Source organism: Aspergillus nomiae (assembly GCF_001204775.2).
Source record: "Aspergillus nomiae NRRL 13137 chromosome Unknown contig00040, whole genome shotgun sequence".
Lineage (NCBI taxonomy): Eukaryota > Fungi > Ascomycota > Eurotiomycetes > Eurotiales > Aspergillaceae > Aspergillus > Aspergillus nomiae.
The window spans coordinates 1-18557 of record NW_015378095.1 but is presented as its reverse complement, the minus strand read 5'-3'; the positions used below and the strand labels follow the sequence as shown (position 1 = coordinate 18557).

Here is an 18557-nt window from a genome sequence, read left to right as displayed (position 1 = left end):
CCCTAAGTCGCATTAATATTCGGGCGGGGATTCCTCCGCTGCTCGGGCGAAGGCTTCCTCCGACACTAAACTCTCCTCTTTCCCCACAAATGAGTCGGGATAGACTACCAGAGAATACGGGGAAACAGTGGAATCTGTATTGTAGCCATAATCATATTGGTGGTAGACACTATGCACCGTTTCCTGGCCCACAGAAGCCATGGAACCGGTATGTGCATGCCGCTATGTTGAGGTCAAAATACCGAAACTGTGAGAAAATTGCCACCAATAAACATGAGTTCTAATATATGGGACCTTGCTTGCTGTTCAGCCTATCCTACTAGTTGTTCGGTGTGCGGCAGCTAACATCGCCCAGTGCAGGTATCCTACATAGCCTTATGTCAATAGTGAACACAAGCGAGGAATTTAGCTAAGCACGGCACTATTTTATTCTATGGAAGAGAAGACTTTGCCAGATTATATTATATACATGGGAGGGTCAAGACTTCTTGCGGCAAGTTAGGAGGCTGGCACCACCTCTCGTAAAGTTCCTCCCGGGAAAACTGTCTCTTCCCCTTGCTAACAGCGAATATGGCGGTAGCAATGACTCTGTCTCGCCCTGGTATACTACAGATCTCATGCTCGATAGTAGGAATCAACGTTCGCGGGGCCATCAGATTGGTATTCGGATCCGGCTTTAGAACTTTGCCTTCTAGAGAACATTCCGAAGCGAACAGATTCTTGATGCCGCTAGCGTCACCATCTCCAATAACTAGTGAACCCGTGTCATATTCCATGCGACCTCCAAAGGCGACATCCAGGCTGTCTCTTGCTGCATCCCAGCCTTCCGCCAAGATGGGGACGCGACGTGGCTGTTTGACCTCTATCGAGAAGGCCCCTTCAACGAGACTAAGCTTTTCAGCAGTGGAAGATCCGGACTGAGTGTCCCGAATACGATGAACTCGAATATGCCAATCAGGCCACTCGTCACAAGGAGGAACCAGGAGTGTGTGGATTTCTATGCTGCCTGAACGCCATGGCTTCCATCCGCTGCGTAAGCATTGAACCTCCCGATTGTTAATCAGGATGGTCTCAATGGTAGGACTATTAATTGTCTGCCATCGAGTGATCCAGGTGTCTCCCTCATCTCTACTGATAGCGAGGGTGCTATCTGGAGCAATCTGCGTCAACAATAGCCCAGTTGGAACACTGAAGCCGAACGCGGAGGAATATGCGAACTTGCTATACTTGGCCTGTGTCGCCTTGAGGGGCCAGACACAAAATTGGCCAGCAGAAATCATAAAGTGATGCTGGCCTGCTGGGTGATCACACAGTATCTGGAACGGTGCTGAGAGCAACTGGACGCCTGACACAAGTGACTTCGATTCGCGATCGGAGGTCAAAGGATGAGGGAGCTCGTCTGCCGTCCAGAAATCATCACTGATCGCCAGCCCTAGCATGATAAAGCTCTTCATAGCCCAGTACGGTGACTGGGGTGAGTTATAATCCTCGCACATAAACATATTTGGGTATAGGTAGCCAATGGTGAGGGTTCCGTCCAAAGCAAAGACATTATCGGAATGTGTGGCCCACCACCTGAAATGGCGAAGTAGCATTCCCTTAGCGAATCCTGGGGACGTGTAAGGGCTTGAAGAATTGTAGGCTTTGGCCAGTGCAAATGCTGCGTAGAACGCGCCCATGGCAAATCGATAGGTTAAGGATCGGCCAAATGGAATTGGTGCTCCTTCCTCGTCAAAATACCTCCAGAACTGATCTGCGAACTCTTGCGCCTGTTGGATGTATCGAGATACACGCTCGGGATCCAAGTCAGAAGCGAACATAGTGTACAGCAGTTGACTAAACTGAATGGCGAAGCTACCGGAATAATAGTCTGCCTGGCGACCGTATATTTCCTCTCCATCTCTCGCATCCTTTCTCCACGGGCCATCCGCGGCCCATCCATTGCCCAACTGAAACGTGTCGAGGAGAGCAAAATCTTCTTGGATGAATTTTTTGACATTCTCGTAAGGCACGCCGCATACTCTATGGAGAGCAAGGTTTGCAAAGATCCTAAACCAGCGCCAGTTGTTTTGGGGCATCACTTTCTCATTCAGGCCCGATAGCCATTCGACCAAATGGTTGCGACTTTGGGCTGATAATGGCTCATAGAACGTGGATGGAGCTAAAAGGAGCGCAAATGATATCGCCTCAGCCTCCACCATGCGTTGGTCCCAGTCTTCTATCGCTCCCCAGTACTCATGATGCGCTGGATCAACTCCGTTGGCAAGTCCCGATACTAAGCGATCTGCGTATGCCTTGAGCGTTGGGTCTGCTGTCGTAGATGATTCTGCGCACGCAGCAGCTATAGCCCAGATGGGCCGTGCAAAGCCTTCTAGGTCTGCCGCTGCTTCATCGAAATGTGCTCCTGAGTATGTTGGTAGTCGTACCCGCGCTTGTTCTGGCGAAAAATATGGTTCAAGGGCCTGAACAAGTGCCCTCGTCGCGACAATCACATCCTCTTTACCGCGAAAAAGATTGTCGGAGAATCCATGAAGAGGAGGCATTGAGTCCGAGTTTCTTGGCAGCGTCCAGTATGATGATTGATATTATTGAAGGGCTGCAGTCCCGAGCTCCCGTCAATTGAAGATAAAACCCCCCGCTGTAATCAGTAAGACAATGCGTACTGAAGGATCATCCCGTGAGTACAACGCTACTTTATCCTCGGCATAATACCCTATAGTAGTGGGGTGACATCGGCCGATTCCTTGGTCCGTGAGATGGCAGAGTTGCATCGCTAATGAATCCTTCCCCACAATTGCCCCAGATTTTGGGGACAAAAAACGAGGTCTATTAGATTCAACCCCGCAGAAGGTGGGGGTGCTGGAATAAGGGACTTCAAGCCCCCATCATTTGCTGGCATTGACCTGCTCCTTGGGCTCAATCTTCCTACGACCAGTCGCAACAAGATGGAATCCCCCGACGTCCGAGGGACTGCAGTACCTCTCACTTCGGACACAGAAACGCCCGCTTGCCAGTCCTGCCGGAGCCGTAAGCTGCGGTGCTCCAGGGATCTTCCCTCCTGCACGCGATGTCAACGCCTCGGTTAATGCCCCCTTGCCTTGTGTCCGAGGTGTTTAGCCTAACAATGTGATAGGTGTGGACTGTTACTATGACTATACAAAGAATAAGCCTGGTGTCAAAGTGGGCATCATTCAGACGCTGACTCAGCGAGTGGGTACGTAGTTAGGTGAACCCTACAAGATGAGTCGGTCAGGTTGCTGATATGGCGTAACTAGAGTCATTGGAAGCTCAATTGGAAGGACTACGCACCCAGCATCAGGCTGACAGTGGTATTCCAAGCCCTGCAAGCACCGTTCAGGATGTAAACGCTCTTCGAACCTTAGTTTCATCAATGATGGAGGAATGGCGAGAGAATAACACTTCGCCAAATAACGCTCCAGATCAACGTCTAAACTCTCCTCCGGATCGAGATGTGCATGATTCCACCATCCAGACTTCAAGTCCTGAGACCTCGCGGAAAAGACCATGTCCAGACTCCAGGAGCTTTGTGGATTCTGCTTTTCAGGTGGACTTGCCCCCGGATAACTTGATGAATGGCATTCTGGATGCGTACTTCTCGGTCGTTCATCCGTTTATCCCCATTCTGCATGAACCGCTTTTCCGATCTCGCCTTCGTGACCCGGCTGAAAAGCCAAAGCTAATGCCCATACTCCATGCGATGATGGTATGTGCCTTACGGTACGTGGCAAACGAAAGGCTTGCTGCAGATTGGAGTACATCCCACCCGGGCGCACTCCAGAAGTCTAGGGATTTTGTAGTTCTGTCAAGTATAGATAGCCTCTCGGTAGAAGGTGCACAGTCCCTGATTATTATTGCCTTTGTTCATATATGCGATGGGAACGCAAGCAAAGCGTGGCCAATTGTTGGAGCTCTGACTAGAGCTGTTGTGTACATGGGACTTCACTGCGAGCCAGATGAGGATCAGCAGGGAGATTCTTGCGTCCAACCATTTAGATATCTGCCATCAGCTCGGGTGTGGACGGAAATGGAGGAGCGACGACGAGTATTCTGGAACGTCTTTCTTTTGGACCGGTAAGAAATCCAACCTCCGTTGATAGTGGCTATCGTCTGACATGCATGAAGATTTTCTTCCTTCACTACTGGGTATGTAATGCACTGCTTCAATTTCCATGATCAACTATGCTAATCTATCTTCCTATTGCCTGGCAGATGGAATATGAGCCTGTCCAGTGACGATGTGAGACTCCGTCTTCCCAGTGATGGAACGTACTGGGCTAAAGAGGAGCCGGTCACTACACCATTTTTCAACATATGGGATACATCCTTAGCTAAAATCGGAAAATCAGTATCATTCCTCCCAGGCCACTTTTCTTCGATCGCCGATAAGGAGAAAGATGTCGATAGTAATCCCTCAAGATCCGAACGTGTCTCCCCGGTCTTGCAGGCACCGGGAGCCCGGTCAGTGGACCTCTCTACAATAGGCTCCTTTGCATATTGCATCGAGGCGACCGAATCACTCAATCGTATTGTGAAGTATTTCCTTCAACGACCAGTCAACTTCCAGAGCAAGCAGGAGTTCGGTGCTTGGCTGACCCGCTTCAAGGAGTTGGACCTCCAGCTTATCCAGTGCGCATTCTTGCCGTGTAGTACTTTTGTTGCTCTTACTAACACTCTGTGCCATGTCTAGCTGGAAGATGTTCCTCCCTCGGCGGTGGAAAGACTCTAACATTTCCAAGGAGCCTGCATTCGTGCATATGGATCCCAACTTAACCCTGGCTCACATCACCCACAACACGTCAATGATTCTTTTACATCAGTGCATTGCCTATCCACGGGCCAACCTCGTGGATAAGCTGAAACAAGCAAGTATCTCGAGTGCTGAGACGTGCCAGCTAGCCGCGTCGGAAACAGCCAATATAGTTCAAAAGTATCTACAATACACACCCTTTGTGGGGCTTGTGAATGCTCAGTTCGTGTTTTGCGCTTTCGTCAGCGCCCGTGTAATGCTTGGTAAGTCCCAATCGCACTTCCTTTGGTCAACCTCACTAAATCATAAACCCTAGTACATTCACACCTGCACCGCACTGAGCTTCCCGAGGGATACAGCGTTCTTCTATGGAGTCTTCAGCAAATGTCAGCCCGATGGGTGTCATCGAACCCAAACTTACGATTGACACTGAAAACCGATAACTTTGCCAGTGGCCTTCTTTCTCAGCTTCAAAAGCTGCAGGAGCGGTGCAAGTACGTTGAACCTTTCGAATTGGACGCCTTGGGCTATGCTATTGAAGTAAGCTTTGCCCTTGGGATACGTAGTCCACCGGCTAGCTTAGGTGAGAGTCAGTGGGTCAGGGAGCGACGGGCCCAACAGCGACATAGCATCATACCGGTGAATGGCCAGCGTTCCCATTATATGAACAGTAGTCCTTGCGCGCACAGGTCTGATCAATGTAGCGATCATGACCACGCGTCGCAGCCGGTTGTAGCACCATCCGTGAACGTGACTCCTTCTGGTCCTCCGGTAGCGTCAGACGCGACAATTAGAGATATGGGCCAGTGGAATGGGAATCAGATATCAAACCAGCAACGTATGAATACGCTGCGTGCTCGGGATGCATATCCCAGTCAGACTGGCCCAATGGATGGCCTATTCCCTTCAGCCAGTGCAGCCTCACCACTCGATGGCTCAGACAGCTTTGCAGCGTTGTCTAACTTCCTTCTGGACCCTCAATATCTGGACATGGACCGAATTATCAGCTTTCAGGACTCGTTCACTCATTAGTATCGATAGAGCATCGTGGATGATAAGTGGCATAGGACAGTGGAAGATGTTCTCTTGACTCAGTAACGCATTTTCGAATTATCAGCAGTGTCCATACTACCTAGCAGGCGTGTATATCCACTCCACAATTTCCGCATCAGGGCAGAAATCATGTAGCTTGTGAAGGGATGAAGATCCTCGGGGCTCGGGCGATGGATCCACCCGAGCTGCACGCTGCCTATACAGCTCTCCCACTTAAAAAGTTTAGCCAACCGGATGATTGTTCGACTTTACCAAATTATCTTGAGCTAGCAATTTACGAAAAGGCCAGCGCATTTTTTTTTTCTTTTCACTATGGCGCCTCACGTCCTCAGTACGTCGCCCATCATGGATAATGGACGGACACACAAGGCAGTTGCCAAGGCACCACCTGTAAAAGAAGCCAGCAACAACGATCTGAAAACTCGGCTCGCTTGTCTGTTCCACGAAAATAATCTTGCAAAGGTCATCAGTGTGGCCAAGACACTCCTCGAGAACAATGTAAGCAGGTGATCACCGTTGACTATCGCATAAACCGCTTACGTTTAACCTTTTTCAAGGATCCTCCTACCAGATTTCCAGAAACAGTACCGCAAACAGGTACTGACCGAGGGGTGTACCGATGCAGAGACGCCGAATTCTGGACTTGTGGCTTTTTCCCCGGTAGCCTGTATTGCCTGCTTGAACGTATGAGGAAGTATCCTGGTGCAAGCTTGCAAAGCCTCCCAGAGGGTCCACATATAGCACCTAGTGAACATTCAAGAGGAATCCGGAATCATGATATCCTCATTTCTCAACTTACCGATCTGTGTCGGAAATGGTCAGAGCCATTGCATGCCATGTCCCTTCGACAGGACACCCATGATATCGGATTTATTATCCAACCTGCCCTGCAAAGAGACTGGGAGCTCTTCGGAAACAAACGAAGTTTGGACTCTATTCTTACCGCGGCCGAAAGCCTTGCTACTAGATTTGACGAGCGTGTCGGGGCGATTCGAAGTTGGGATCGGTTCACTAATGTCCACCATGACATCAAAAGCATGGATGATGACTTCCTGGTGATCATAGATAGTCTGTGCAGTAAGGCGAATTGCTATTCTCATGTAACGATAGAACAGCAGGACTAACACGTTACTAGATCTTGATCTATTGTTTTACGCCGGAAACTATCTCCATTCTGAACGCCTACTATCTATAGCATCCACCCATGCTACTACCCTACTATCGACTCATCTCCGACTCGAGTCCGGGCCAAGCGGTGAAAAGCGTTACTCTACATATCATGTCGTAAACTTCGCTCCATCGAAGGAAGGAAATGTCAAGCAAAAGCTCACCGCACAAGGCTACTCCGACACCTCGACATGGGCCCGTGGTCAAGCGTGGGCGATCTTAGGATACGCTCAAACGTATACTTGGACTAAGAACGTCGAGTTTCTTGACGCTGCTAAGGGGCTTGCTGACTACTTCATACAGCGCCTGGAATCCTCTCCACCAGTTGTGGAACAGGAAGGTCGGGGACGTTACGTTCCGTTATGGGACTTTGACGCGCCGATCACTCATACAGGCACCAACGGTGATCAGGGCCCATTGCGGGATGTTTCCGCTGGATTAATCGCTGCCAATGGGATGCTGATATTGTATGGACAACTAGCAGGGATTGGGGAACTAGTGGAGGCAAAACGGTACTTAACATATGCGCTGAATATCGCAAAGGATACTGTGGAACTCGCATATAATCGAGATGAGATGCGGCTGAGGCGTTGTGAGCAGGATGGGGTGACGAAAATTCAATCATACGAGGCTACCAAGGGCCATCGCTTTGAAGCAATACTTGAGAAGTCAACAGCCAATTTTAATGGCAACCACCCTGATCGTTCTTGGGATCATGGCTTGGTGTATGCGGATTACTACTTTCTTGAGCTCGGGAATCGCCTTTTAGACATGGGGTTGCTTTGATACTTAGATCGAATTGCAATACAGTACTAGATATCAGATATCTTATACATAACTACCTTTTTATGCATCACTTATGAAACCAAACGTTTTACGACCTTTGCGCTTGTCCGACATTTTTATTCCCAAAACAACAAAAACTGTAATTTTAACCTTGACCTTCTTGGTTTTATTTCGCATGCCACCCTTGCTGAGCAATATCACAGAAATATTGTGGGTACCGGCACAATATATGGAGAAGGCACACAGTCATAAATCTACAGCACGATCGTGGCATCAAGCGCGAGGTATACTTACGAAGCCAGGATATCTATTTATATATGAAATACCATTTATTCCTTGTAAAGAGGGTGTGAGAATGCTGAGATAACGCATAGCGAACTGAGCGGTGCTGTGTGAACCACCGCCATTTGTCGGAGAGCAAGGGGATAAAGAACAAGTAATTAGAGGTTATAGAACTCGATCTGCTGGGACAAGGGTACTTTAGATTTAAGACTTCAGAGTATGTGATTTAACCGGCCTTGCGTCTGCTATTTATGCAAAGCTGCTCTAGCCTAAGATTTGATAGACGCACGTAAGTTGTGCTGCCCCACAAAAAGGAAGAAGATCCTCTGCGGCAATCTGGTTAGTGGGTGCTAGATTGGGGAGGTTGTTCTTCGCTGTATGTACGATGAGGACTTAATTTACGAGTTAGCTTGATATCCGCATCCAGACACGTATACTAACTTGACCACATAGAATGGACCACAGTGGAGTAAGCGAGAATCTTCCTATAAGCTGATGGGCCCAACATCTACGATCGTCACCATCGAAAGAAGTTTTAATCCTTCGGCCGAACACTCTCTAAATGTTTCTCGATATTATAATCAAGTAGTAAGAATACATGATTTAGGTCGCTCTCAGAAGTGCCCCGCACTAGCACTGCAACTGGAAGGAGAAGAGGAGATCGCTGCAAGATCAATGGTACCGAGAATAAGAGGGTCACTGCAGGAAGCCCACTGAGTCTATCCAGTGGCAGATGACACGATCCAAGAACAATACACTCTATGATAGGGCAAAAGCAATGGGAACGAATCCTATTAACCGCTATCGATCCGCCGACCATCGTAAGCATGCAGATCTCTGATCGATCTCTCTTTCCACCGCATCCAATTGGGTGAGAATTACTCTATTAACTTTTATTAGCCTGTACTTCTCGGAACAGCACCGCATCAAATCCCGATGGAACAGGAAATCCTTTTTTTTTTTTTTGGCTGTATTAGTGCCATGAGCAGAATATTGGTTCGAGCGTGTTATTCTACTGTTATAATAATATCCACAGTAAAGAGGATGGAGCGTATTTAAGCAGAGAGTCAAGATATCTAGAAGATTTACAGGACTCCTGGCTTTTAGACAATAACTTTTGTGACTTCGGTAAAAAAAAAATGGTATGGGCCGGTTCCATTATTCTGGCGGCCTGTGGAGATCGGCAATGTAGTAGTTAAACGTTGGCGAGCTGAAGGACGATCTTTCCGCAGGCGATGAGCACCATTGGCTCTACCCAGATAGATCCTTCGTACTATAGACCCATAAGTTATTCAATTCCAGCAATGATGTGTCTCCCCCTCTCGTACAAGAACTTATAAATTTAGAGCCTTTCTTGCTAGAATTAATTTCTTTCATCTAACATTCTCTCATTTACGACATTTCACTTACACCAAAGCAATTGTGCCAGCAGGTTCACGCCACAATATATTTTTGGCGACATGAAATTTGAATCAAACCCCAAACGATACTGGGAGGACAGTGGTCCGAACATGGGATGGAATAATGAGCCCATGGGAAAGTGGACAATCTTGATATTATCCGATAAGAAACTATATTGGTGCTATGGGGATGGAGGAGATCCCTACGGTTATGGCAGAAGGAACAGACTTCAGGCAGACTACAGAGGTTTTATCAATACTTGGTCCCGTGATTATCACGTATATTCATGCGATATGTCCTTTGACGAGGTACGTGGCTAAATATAGTCTGATGCGCATTGAGTTGATGAGTATTAGGTGGAAGGAAGCTTAGGCTCCGGCAATGTCTGGGGGTTCTCCAGCGGTGAATTCGACGAATATGGGACCTTCCTCCAAGGGCAAGGCATATCGTGTAGATCGTGAAGCGCCTGAAAGACTACAACAGATACCGCGCAGGGATTTGGATTTGACTTCGGCAATACGAAATTGAATAGGTGGCAGAGCAGGATACCTCATGTTGTAACGGGCTAGGGTCCTGTCATCATATCCATTAAGATCCCTAGTCTTCTGGAAATCCAATGTGGCCCCCTGAGAGGGGGCAAGTAATTATTGTACGAGACCAGTTTGACGTAGACATGGCACTCACGAGTCACCTGACCCGCGTGTCCAAGACCAGGAACCTCTCTACCCGTACCTCAAGAGGGTCAGGGTTCAACCTCACCGACGGCAGATCTGATACCAATTCAGGATGCAGGGTTGGCATCTTTTGGGACGCAGCCGTGACGTCCAAGCCGTGAAAAGGGCCGCCTTCGCACTCGTGGAGGCTATATATTTAGCAACAAAAGGAGAACATAATATTAGGCAAGAATAAGCTTTTTATTGAACGATAATTCCCTGTCTTTCATTTTTTACACCAGTTTACTGAGAATTAATTAAAAGATCCGTTGCCACCCTGTCAAAAGTATCACTGAAGACAAAATGGGTGACTGCTACTAAAAAAGCTTCTACTAGAATAGCAAGCCTGCTAGACGAGAAACCACCCTGGATGGTATGAGTTGCTACACGGTAGGAACAAATTCAAGCGTCGCAATCGGACTGCTCCGCGATCTCCATGGGTGGGTCTTTCCCAATACGCGACTCCTAGTGGATTATCTGGCGGAGGTTGGCTGTACAGTCTATGTATCTGACTTGTAAGTTGCGATATTAGTGTAATTCTTATTATAATGAACTGTATCTCATGGAAATTCGTTGGGACCAGATTGGGAGGTGAACGCCTCCCACTCGATATCCTTCTCGACGACAGTAGATTGGATGAGCTCGGTATATGAATACTCTGCCTAGAAAAGGAGATTATTGGCCGGATTAGATATGTGTTACGCCTGGGGCTTTGTTGTCAAGTCTGAGACCAGTAGAATAGGAGTTATTATTAAACTACTATGAATATAAAGTTACTGTTAATATTAAACTAGTAAAATTATAGAGAAATAGTTTTGTTTACCTTTTGATTTATAATTAAAATTTAAAAAACTTATTTTCTGAATTGTGATTCTAGTTATGAACCACCCTATGTATATGTATCACCTAACAAATTGAGTGCTCGTCCAGCATTCCCTCGCTTCGATCGAACGGCTTGTTTCCTTTATAAACGTACTAATACTCTCAAGCATCATTTTGCGCATGTGTCAACGTCTCATATGCTGTAAAGAGGCCATTCTGCCTAGCTGGTCGTTGTCTCTGAGTGAGGTTCTCTGTCTCCGGCATATCTAATCCCATTCTGAACGACAGCGCATTAAAGCCAACTTCGGTAATGTTACCCAAGTGTAAGTTCAGCTTTCCACCACAGAGCCAGGATTCAGGTTCTTTCCCATTGTCAAACTGAGAATGGAACTCTAAGGCAGCTCGAAGTCGCGTTCCCAAGTCCGTTTCGTAAAGGTCAGTCCCTTGAATGCGGCTGGTCTCTGCCACATGAGCCATGGATGCAAAAGAGTAACCAGTGTGCTCCATATCTCGGCATGTCTCTTGTGCCTGACCATCCTCCTGGAACGTAGTTTGATTAAACCACCAGGCAATGATTGCGTCCGGGGAGGAGCTTTGGCCGCGAGCTGCGACCGGATACTCTCCATCACTCTTCAGGTATACTGTGGCCGGAATTCGTTTCAAGAACCACCCCATTGCGGTGTTATACGAGTCAGCGTCTTCGAGGAATACGGCCATCATGATAGCCGCTTCGGTCATAGCTAAACAGCAGGACGGGGTTAGCTCAGTACTTCGTGCTTCCGTCTATCCTACGGATTGATAACATACCTAGCTCCCAGTTCGCAACATTTTTCGCCGTTCCGTTCACCGTTAGTGGCATATACACATTACGCAACATATCCCCGAACTGCTGGATACCATCTTCCGACCAGCCAGCGTTTGTATAGCGAATAATTTCACCCGCTCGTGCCCACACCGAGCCCACCCAGCCTGATTGCAAGGGTGCATTGGAGTTGTTATGGCCTTGGATTGTGGACGCGTACTTGTCCATGATCCGGATCGCCTGGCGAGCGTACGCCTCGGTGCCATTGATCGCCCAAGCCAGAGCATTGGCATACGCTGCCAGGGAATCGTCGCGTTCCGCCTTGCATCCAACATCTGGGTCCGAGTAAGGGCCGCACTCGACAATCACCGGCGGCGATGGGTCCTGGGGGTTGTTGATAAATTCGTCGTTCATAAGCGCCTCGTAGGCCTCCGCCCAGGGTTGCTCGCGCTTGTTCACTTTGGATTTGACGAAGTCCAGTTGGGATTGACTGATCATTGCTCCAGGATGGACCCATTTCGCCGGCGCTAAGTCAGTCGTTGGTATGTCTTGTCCATACCCTGACTGGACTATAGCGGCGAGAACTAAGGGAAGAGCTTTCCAGGATATCATGATGTGAGGTTAGTAAGAGATATCTCCAGGTGGTGCCTGGTGCTCCAATATGCTGCTCTTTATAAATGACATTGTTCTATAGAATAACTCCACTTTTATCTTGCTTCAGTCAAGGAGGACCTTCTGCTGCGGATCCTCGTTTCAGGTCGCGTATCGGAGACGCGGCACGAGCATTCCACCGATCGTGAGGAATTCACAACTGCACCGGCCGAAGAATCCCCCCGAGCGAGGTTTGGCTTCAGTTGCACTTAATCGTGAAAGCGGGGTGAGCGCTAACGTTGCATTTCTATGCTAGAGCTTCTTCATTGAGATAGGATCTGCAATGCAGGGGACATGAATATAAACAATGACTCCTTGCATGCGGCATGTCTAAGAGAGCTCAATACACAGCTCACAGTCTCTCTTTTGTGAAAATGATCGCCATTGGTGCTCTGCGACGGAGTAGCGTCATTGCGCTTGTCGCATACCTCTTGCAACTTTCCTCCGCAAAGGATCTATATCTCGATTGCAGCTCCTCCAACAGCGGCGGCGATGGCAGCAAAACAAACCCATTCAGCTCAATTAAAGAAGCCAACCAAGCTGTGCTAAGCGCGGGAGACAGCTTGAATATCAAGTCAGACACCACATGCTCTGGCACGCTTTCACCACAGGGTAGCGGTACACAAGATCAGCCCATCATCCTCACTAGCTATGGTGACGGCCCCTTGCCTATCATCAATGGGTCCGGAGCCGCAGAAGCAGTGAGCCTTACCAACCAGGACTATTGGGATGTCTCCAACATAGCCGTGATCAATCCGGCCGCTGACATCGCCTGGCGCCGCGGTATCCTCGCAACGTCGTCCGACGGAACCGTGCACCGGGGTCTATCCATTCACGACGTTACAGTCTACAACGTCGCCGGTGAGACCAACAAGGCCACACAATCCGATGCATTCATCGCCTCGGGCGGAATCCTCGTTAACGGTACCGAGCATAAAAGCCGGTACGATGACGTCCAGATATTCAACAACACAGTCTATGACTGCGGGGGCGGCGGCATCAAGGTCCGTGTAGGCCAGATGGACAATCGCGGCGAAGGAGTACACGTGTTCGCCAACAACATCTCCTACGTCGGCGGAGATGGAATCGTGGTATCCTACGGCGCTTCACCGCTCATTGAAAGCAATCTTTGCGGATTCCTCGGACATGGAGAGTATCCTTGGACCGGGGGCAATTTTGCCGGAATCTGGGTTCTGGGCTGTCGCGATGCGGTCATGCGATTCAATGCCGTGCACGACTCTCTCATGTCGCAGATAGACAGTGAGGCCTTTGATTGTGATTGGGGAAATGAGGGTACCTGTACCGTCGAGTATAACTACAGCCATGATAACGCTGGAGGGATATTCCTGAATTGCGATGGCTGCGGTACCCCTGGCGGAGCGAGACAAATCGTGCGCTACAATATTTTCCAAAACGATTGCCGCATGTATAGCAACGGAGACAATGTGGAAATGGACTTCTATAACAACGTTGTCTATTGTCCGGATAAGAAATTTGAGATTGCCGTCCCGCCGAAGACGAACTTGTCGAACAATATCTGGGTTGGCACTAAGGATTCAACCTTGCCCACGGGTGATTCAATTGAGTGGCATGGGAACCTTTTCCAGACTGTGCCACAGCCGGATGATGCAGCGGGCATTGCTCAAGAGGCACAATTTATGGATCCGGGGACCGGAAAAGACACCATCGACTCGGTGGATGGGTATAAATTGCGATCGGGGAGCCCTGCTCTGCTGAAAGGGGTTGTCGTGTCTGATAATGGTGGGAGAGACTTCTGGAATAACGAAGTATCGTCTGAGGAACGGCCGAATATTGGATCTTACAATGGCAAAGGTCTGTGAGGGCGAAGTATGAATTTGGACTCATTTTTGTTGATAGAAAAGATCATCATTGTTACTTGCTGGGATGACCTTGACTGTATAACACCCGTATTCAGAAGGACAACCGCATCCGCCCTAACATCGGATTAAAAGACAGCTTGAATAGTATATGTAAGATTATCCCAGCAATGATGATTGATATACCAGTATGGAGCCGAATGAATATAAGAACCACAGGTTATACAACCTCGCAGGATAACATTTCACACCCTATTCTTTATAACCTATCATGATCGATAAGGAAGCTGCAATATTGAGAGCCAACACATATCGGGCTTCAAAGCCTTTGCTGCATGGTTCCACGCTATATGTGTGTCCAATTTGGTGCCTCTCCTTATTTCATCGGGCTCGCGCCTGCCATAAAAACAACCACTCGTGTGAATTTTCCATCCGCGCCAACATCAAAGAAGTTACAGTTGTTAATATCATTTTTTGACCCATCCAGCTGCTCGGCAGTATAATGATGTTCCGTTGCGACCTTTCCATTTGTTTCATCGGCCATAAGACTTGTTATGTCATGTCGCATGTGCTTGGTGTTATTCAGGAAGTCGGTGAACACGCGGCGGATCTCGTCGGGGCCCGTGGCTGTGACATGAGCAGTCTCGATGGTGAATGTCGCGTCCGGGGCGAAGTACGACAACACAGCGTCGAGGTCCTTGGCATCCACTGCCTTGAAATAGCTTCGCGCTAGCCCCGTGAGCTGGTCGCGAGTCGGAATCGGGTTCTGCGAGGCGGACATGGGGATTATGTGGGTGAGGTTGTGACTTGGTAACGGGAAAGACCCAAGGATATGGACTTTTCTTTTGCTGTAGGTATGACTGAAAAGGCAATATAGATTAATTGATGGATGATGATCAGTAAAAACAAAGAGGTGGGGGATTCGAATTGTCGATCCGTGGGTAGTGTTGTGGGTCGTCAATTCTAAGGGCCTGGGTGAGGTCGAATCAGGTGCGCATGCGTACCCTAAGTACTCACTCTACCAGAAAATTCTCATAACGAAGATACCCAGTTATTCAATCGCATATAACTATGAATAAATATACTCAGAATGGAGAAATACCAACGTTCCTGTATCATTGGAGTTAACATACAAAGACTTTCTTCCAGGATTTAGTGATTGCGCTGATGTCGGTCCGTGTTATCCAACCGTTACATTTAGACCGAAAACCAAAGGTTTGCCCCTGTCTAATATTTATCTGGGGGACTGTAAGAATTCTTTCCCACTGGGCTTGGCATTGTGCCTGATGGACAGGCTGTAGGGTGGCTGTGATTAGTTTGATTCGGATTGTCATCATCTCCAATCCCGCCGCGTCGCCTGGTAGGTAACCCCAACTATAACAGGGATACATGCATTAACCATTCCACAGTGGAGATCTACACCAACAGTGAGTGGCTGACAGCACAGCTGTTGATGGCTATTTTATGCGCCAATCCTTTAACGTACCGCTCCCTGCTACACAATACTTTTCCTTCTGAGGTAGCAACAAATGGTCCAACGGATTTACTGGCCAGATGATCAGCCGCTTCGCCGCCTGGATGTGCGAACTATAAGTCCTTTAAGGTATATTAGTCCCCTTAATCCACTTCGTTACCATATTGACCGTCCCGGCTCAATTCTAGCGATTTGACCTTTACGATGGAAAATATCCCTTTTCCCACCGTGCCCTATCCACGGATGGAGCCTCCGGCCCACCGTGAGAAGAAAATGAAAGTCCTGGCGTTAGGCATGTCCCGCACTGGGACCATGTGTACGGAAATCATTACAATGATGGCATGATTCATGGCTGACTAGTCTACGAAGCTCTTTATGTCGCCTTAAAGGAACTAGGATACACCTGCTACCATATGGCCGAATGTAACCTCGACCAGCAGAATGATTCATTGCGTCTTTGGAATCGCGCCATAGATGCGAAGTTCAATGGGAACGGTCACAAATTCGCAGGTGCCGACTTTGACCAGATGCTTTGGCGTTACGATGTGAATGCTTACCTCGGCTGGTCAATCAACATGGGCGGGCTGACACTAGTTCCAGGCTATTACTGATATTCCCTGCATTCTCTTTGTTGAGGAGCTGATGGATGCCTATCCCGACGCACGCATAGTGCTGACCACCCGCCCCGTTGAGCCCTGGTTGGCCTCCATGCAGCGCACCTTCTACGCCATTCTGGGCTGGAAGCGGTGGAGCCTGTTGGAGTTCATTGATCCTGTACCAGCCTCCGCCCCTCATTTAATCTCCTGCTACTAACAGAGGTTCCACCAGACTTACATTGGCCTTTACATCCCACTTCTACGATCTGCACTGTCCGTGTGGACTGGAGGAACGTGGCAAGACAGTAGTCGTCTACAACATGGCTTCGCTGCCCATTATGACCTTGTACGTACCGCCGCACAGAAGCGAGGGCGCGAGGTGCTGGAATTTAAGGTCCAAGATGGTTGGGAGCCCCTCTGCCAGTTTCTCAGAAAGGAAAAGGAGAAACCGAACCATCCTTCCCCCCATGTTAATGAAGGGGATTTCATTACAAAGTTCCATTATATCATTTTTTGGATGCGGCTGGTTGGGGTGCTCAAGCCATGGCTGACATGGATCGTCTTCCCTGTAGCTGCCGTGACCGCGAGCTGGTGGTGGTACCGCTCTTAAACTAAGGCTTCACTCTCTGACTTGTATCTAGCTCATTCTGCACTCGAGGTTGTATCCAACGAACAGTTCCTTGTAGTTGATCAGAGCATACTCACCCGCCCCTTGACATCACATGATAAACATACCCTACATCCCAAAGAAGACCACGTGCAAAAGCCTAGCATATACGAATCCCGAGGTCGTAGAACTGCGATGTCAATCCTCAGCCTTCCAGTGGAGGTTCTTCTCCTCATTTATCAATGTCTCAACGATATCGATGACGCTCTGCACCTTGCCAGAACATGCAAACGGCTATATACCATCTTCGACAGTCCATTGTCACGGGTAAACATCTTCCGTTGCATCATTGTAAATATCGCCCACCCGGAAGATCCACCTGTCTAGCTAACCTTTGCATAGCAGAGCCAAGATCAACACCAGTATGACACCAAGCTGACTATCGTTCAATCCTGCAATCCAGCATATTGCTTGTCGCCAAATTCCACCACGGGACATGCACAGACAGCTTCCAAACCTGGTCCCGAGGTCCTCCACCAAGCACTTTTCGCAGCCCACCCACAGCAATTATCCGACGAACAAGTATGGGGCATTGTCTGCCGCTGGCACGGTATGCGATCTCTTTTTTCTCTGTACAGTGACACAGCCATCCACGACATATACATGAACAACTGGACCCCCTGGTGGCACAGTCAAACCCCTACACTTCTCGGCAACGACCCGCTTCCCCAGCTCTCTGGCCGAACCATCCACGACACCTCTAATCAAAAACGCATCCTCTACCACCGATTCTACCAGGCATTGACCTCCCACTGGCTCTCCATCGAATGCCTGGCCCTTGCAAAGGCCACGGTATATCCCACCCCGGAGTCACGAAATGAATGGCATGAAATCATCTATGCACAGTGGTGCGGTCAAAATAACCTTTCCCTACGCGAGAAACTAGATATTCTGCTAGTGAGTCTCTTCGTGTGGGAGTTTCTGGCCCGTAAGATCTTCGAGACGATCCCTCTCACTCCACGACTACAGGAATTCCGCACGAGTAAAGTCTTTCTCCGCCCTCCAAGTGTGATTCAGGCTCTCATACTGCAGAACTGGCCCGATCCGGATTCGATGTGCGATCCAGTGGGGTACTGCGACCGTTCAGCGCCCGAATGCAGGATTCAACCGGTGATTGTGGGGAGGCAACGAGGTGGCCACGAGAGTCCGGAAAATATAGGCAGTGAGAACACCGGAGAGTGGGATATGGGATTGCAGGATCTAGAAAGTTCCACACATGATTACTTGCGACGAATGAGGATTACTCCCCGCGGGACATGGCGATCGTACTGGCCCGCGACCTGGGGAGGAAGCCTTGCCAAACGACCTAGATTAGGCCATGCGGCAGATGGTCGATTGAACATCGGTGTCTTGGATCGATTGTTCCTTTGTCCCGAGACTGATGAGCGGGTGCTAATAGACTTATTATGACGAATGTAGTTAACGTCCAGGATATTTCTTTGCGACATCGCCGACGACAACCAACATGAACATTTATTACAAAGTTCGATTCACTTATTCCAGTGCTTAGAATAACTTAGCACATACGACCACAGGG

General features: G+C 48.7%; 8 protein-coding genes across 8 annotated transcripts; 5 read left to right on the top strand and 3 right to left on the bottom strand.

Annotated features, from left to right (window-relative positions):
* Positions 1 to 461: 461 nt before the first annotated feature.
* ANOM_002402 (glycoside hydrolase family 154 protein) lies at positions 462 to 2543 on the bottom strand (the record flags this gene model as incomplete). The annotated part of the gene is made up of 1 exon (XM_015547659.1): positions 462 to 2543. The coding sequence occupies one exon, from the start codon at positions 2541 to 2543 to the stop codon at positions 462 to 464; it is 2082 nt and encodes a 693-aa protein (XP_015409913.1).
* Positions 2544 to 2945: 402 nt separating this feature from the next.
* On the top strand, positions 2946 to 5800 carry ANOM_002401 (fungal specific transcription factor domain-containing protein; the record flags this gene model as incomplete). The annotated part of the gene is made up of 7 exons (XM_015547658.1): positions 2946 to 3027; positions 3134 to 3214; positions 3276 to 4092; positions 4144 to 4164; positions 4231 to 4647; positions 4709 to 5031; positions 5085 to 5800. 7 exons carry the CDS (start codon positions 2946 to 2948, stop codon positions 5798 to 5800), a joined length of 2457 nt encoding a protein of 818 aa, XP_015409936.1.
* Positions 5801 to 6133: 333 nt separating this feature from the next.
* Positions 6134 to 7774, top strand: ANOM_002400 (glycoside hydrolase family 88 protein; the record flags this gene model as incomplete). Its single annotated transcript, XM_015547657.1, has 3 exons — positions 6134 to 6319; positions 6379 to 6898; positions 6957 to 7774. The coding sequence occupies 3 exons, from the start codon at positions 6134 to 6136 to the stop codon at positions 7772 to 7774; spliced, it is 1524 nt and encodes a 507-aa protein (XP_015409937.1).
* Positions 7775 to 11154: 3380 nt separating this feature from the next.
* Positions 11155 to 12406, bottom strand: ANOM_002399 (uncharacterized protein; the record flags this gene model as incomplete). Its single annotated transcript, XM_015547656.1, has 2 exons — positions 11155 to 11732; positions 11800 to 12406. The coding sequence occupies 2 exons, from the start codon at positions 12404 to 12406 to the stop codon at positions 11155 to 11157; spliced, it is 1185 nt and encodes a 394-aa protein (XP_015409927.1).
* A 413-nt stretch (positions 12407 to 12819) lies between these two features.
* Positions 12820 to 14286, top strand: ANOM_002398 (right-handed parallel beta-helix repeat-containing protein; the record flags this gene model as incomplete). Its single annotated transcript, XM_015547655.1, has 1 exon — positions 12820 to 14286. The coding sequence occupies one exon, from the start codon at positions 12820 to 12822 to the stop codon at positions 14284 to 14286; it is 1467 nt and encodes a 488-aa protein (XP_015409910.1).
* A 373-nt stretch (positions 14287 to 14659) lies between these two features.
* On the bottom strand, positions 14660 to 15064 carry ANOM_002397 (nuclear transport factor 2 family protein; the record flags this gene model as incomplete). Its single annotated transcript, XM_015547654.1, has 1 exon — positions 14660 to 15064. One exon carries the CDS (start codon positions 15062 to 15064, stop codon positions 14660 to 14662), a length of 405 nt encoding a protein of 134 aa, XP_015409929.1.
* Positions 15065 to 15961: 897 nt separating this feature from the next.
* ANOM_002396 (sulfotransferase family protein) lies at positions 15962 to 16963 on the top strand (the record flags this gene model as incomplete). Its single annotated transcript, XM_015547653.1, has 4 exons — positions 15962 to 16073; positions 16127 to 16302; positions 16358 to 16531; positions 16586 to 16963. 4 exons carry the CDS (start codon positions 15962 to 15964, stop codon positions 16961 to 16963), a joined length of 840 nt encoding a protein of 279 aa, XP_015409930.1.
* A 192-nt stretch (positions 16964 to 17155) lies between these two features.
* ANOM_002395 (F-box protein) lies at positions 17156 to 18430 on the top strand (the record flags this gene model as incomplete). The annotated part of the gene is made up of 2 exons (XM_015547652.1): positions 17156 to 17311; positions 17363 to 18430. 2 exons carry the CDS (start codon positions 17156 to 17158, stop codon positions 18428 to 18430), a joined length of 1224 nt encoding a protein of 407 aa, XP_015409928.1.
* Between the last annotated feature and the right edge of the window lie 127 nt (positions 18431 to 18557).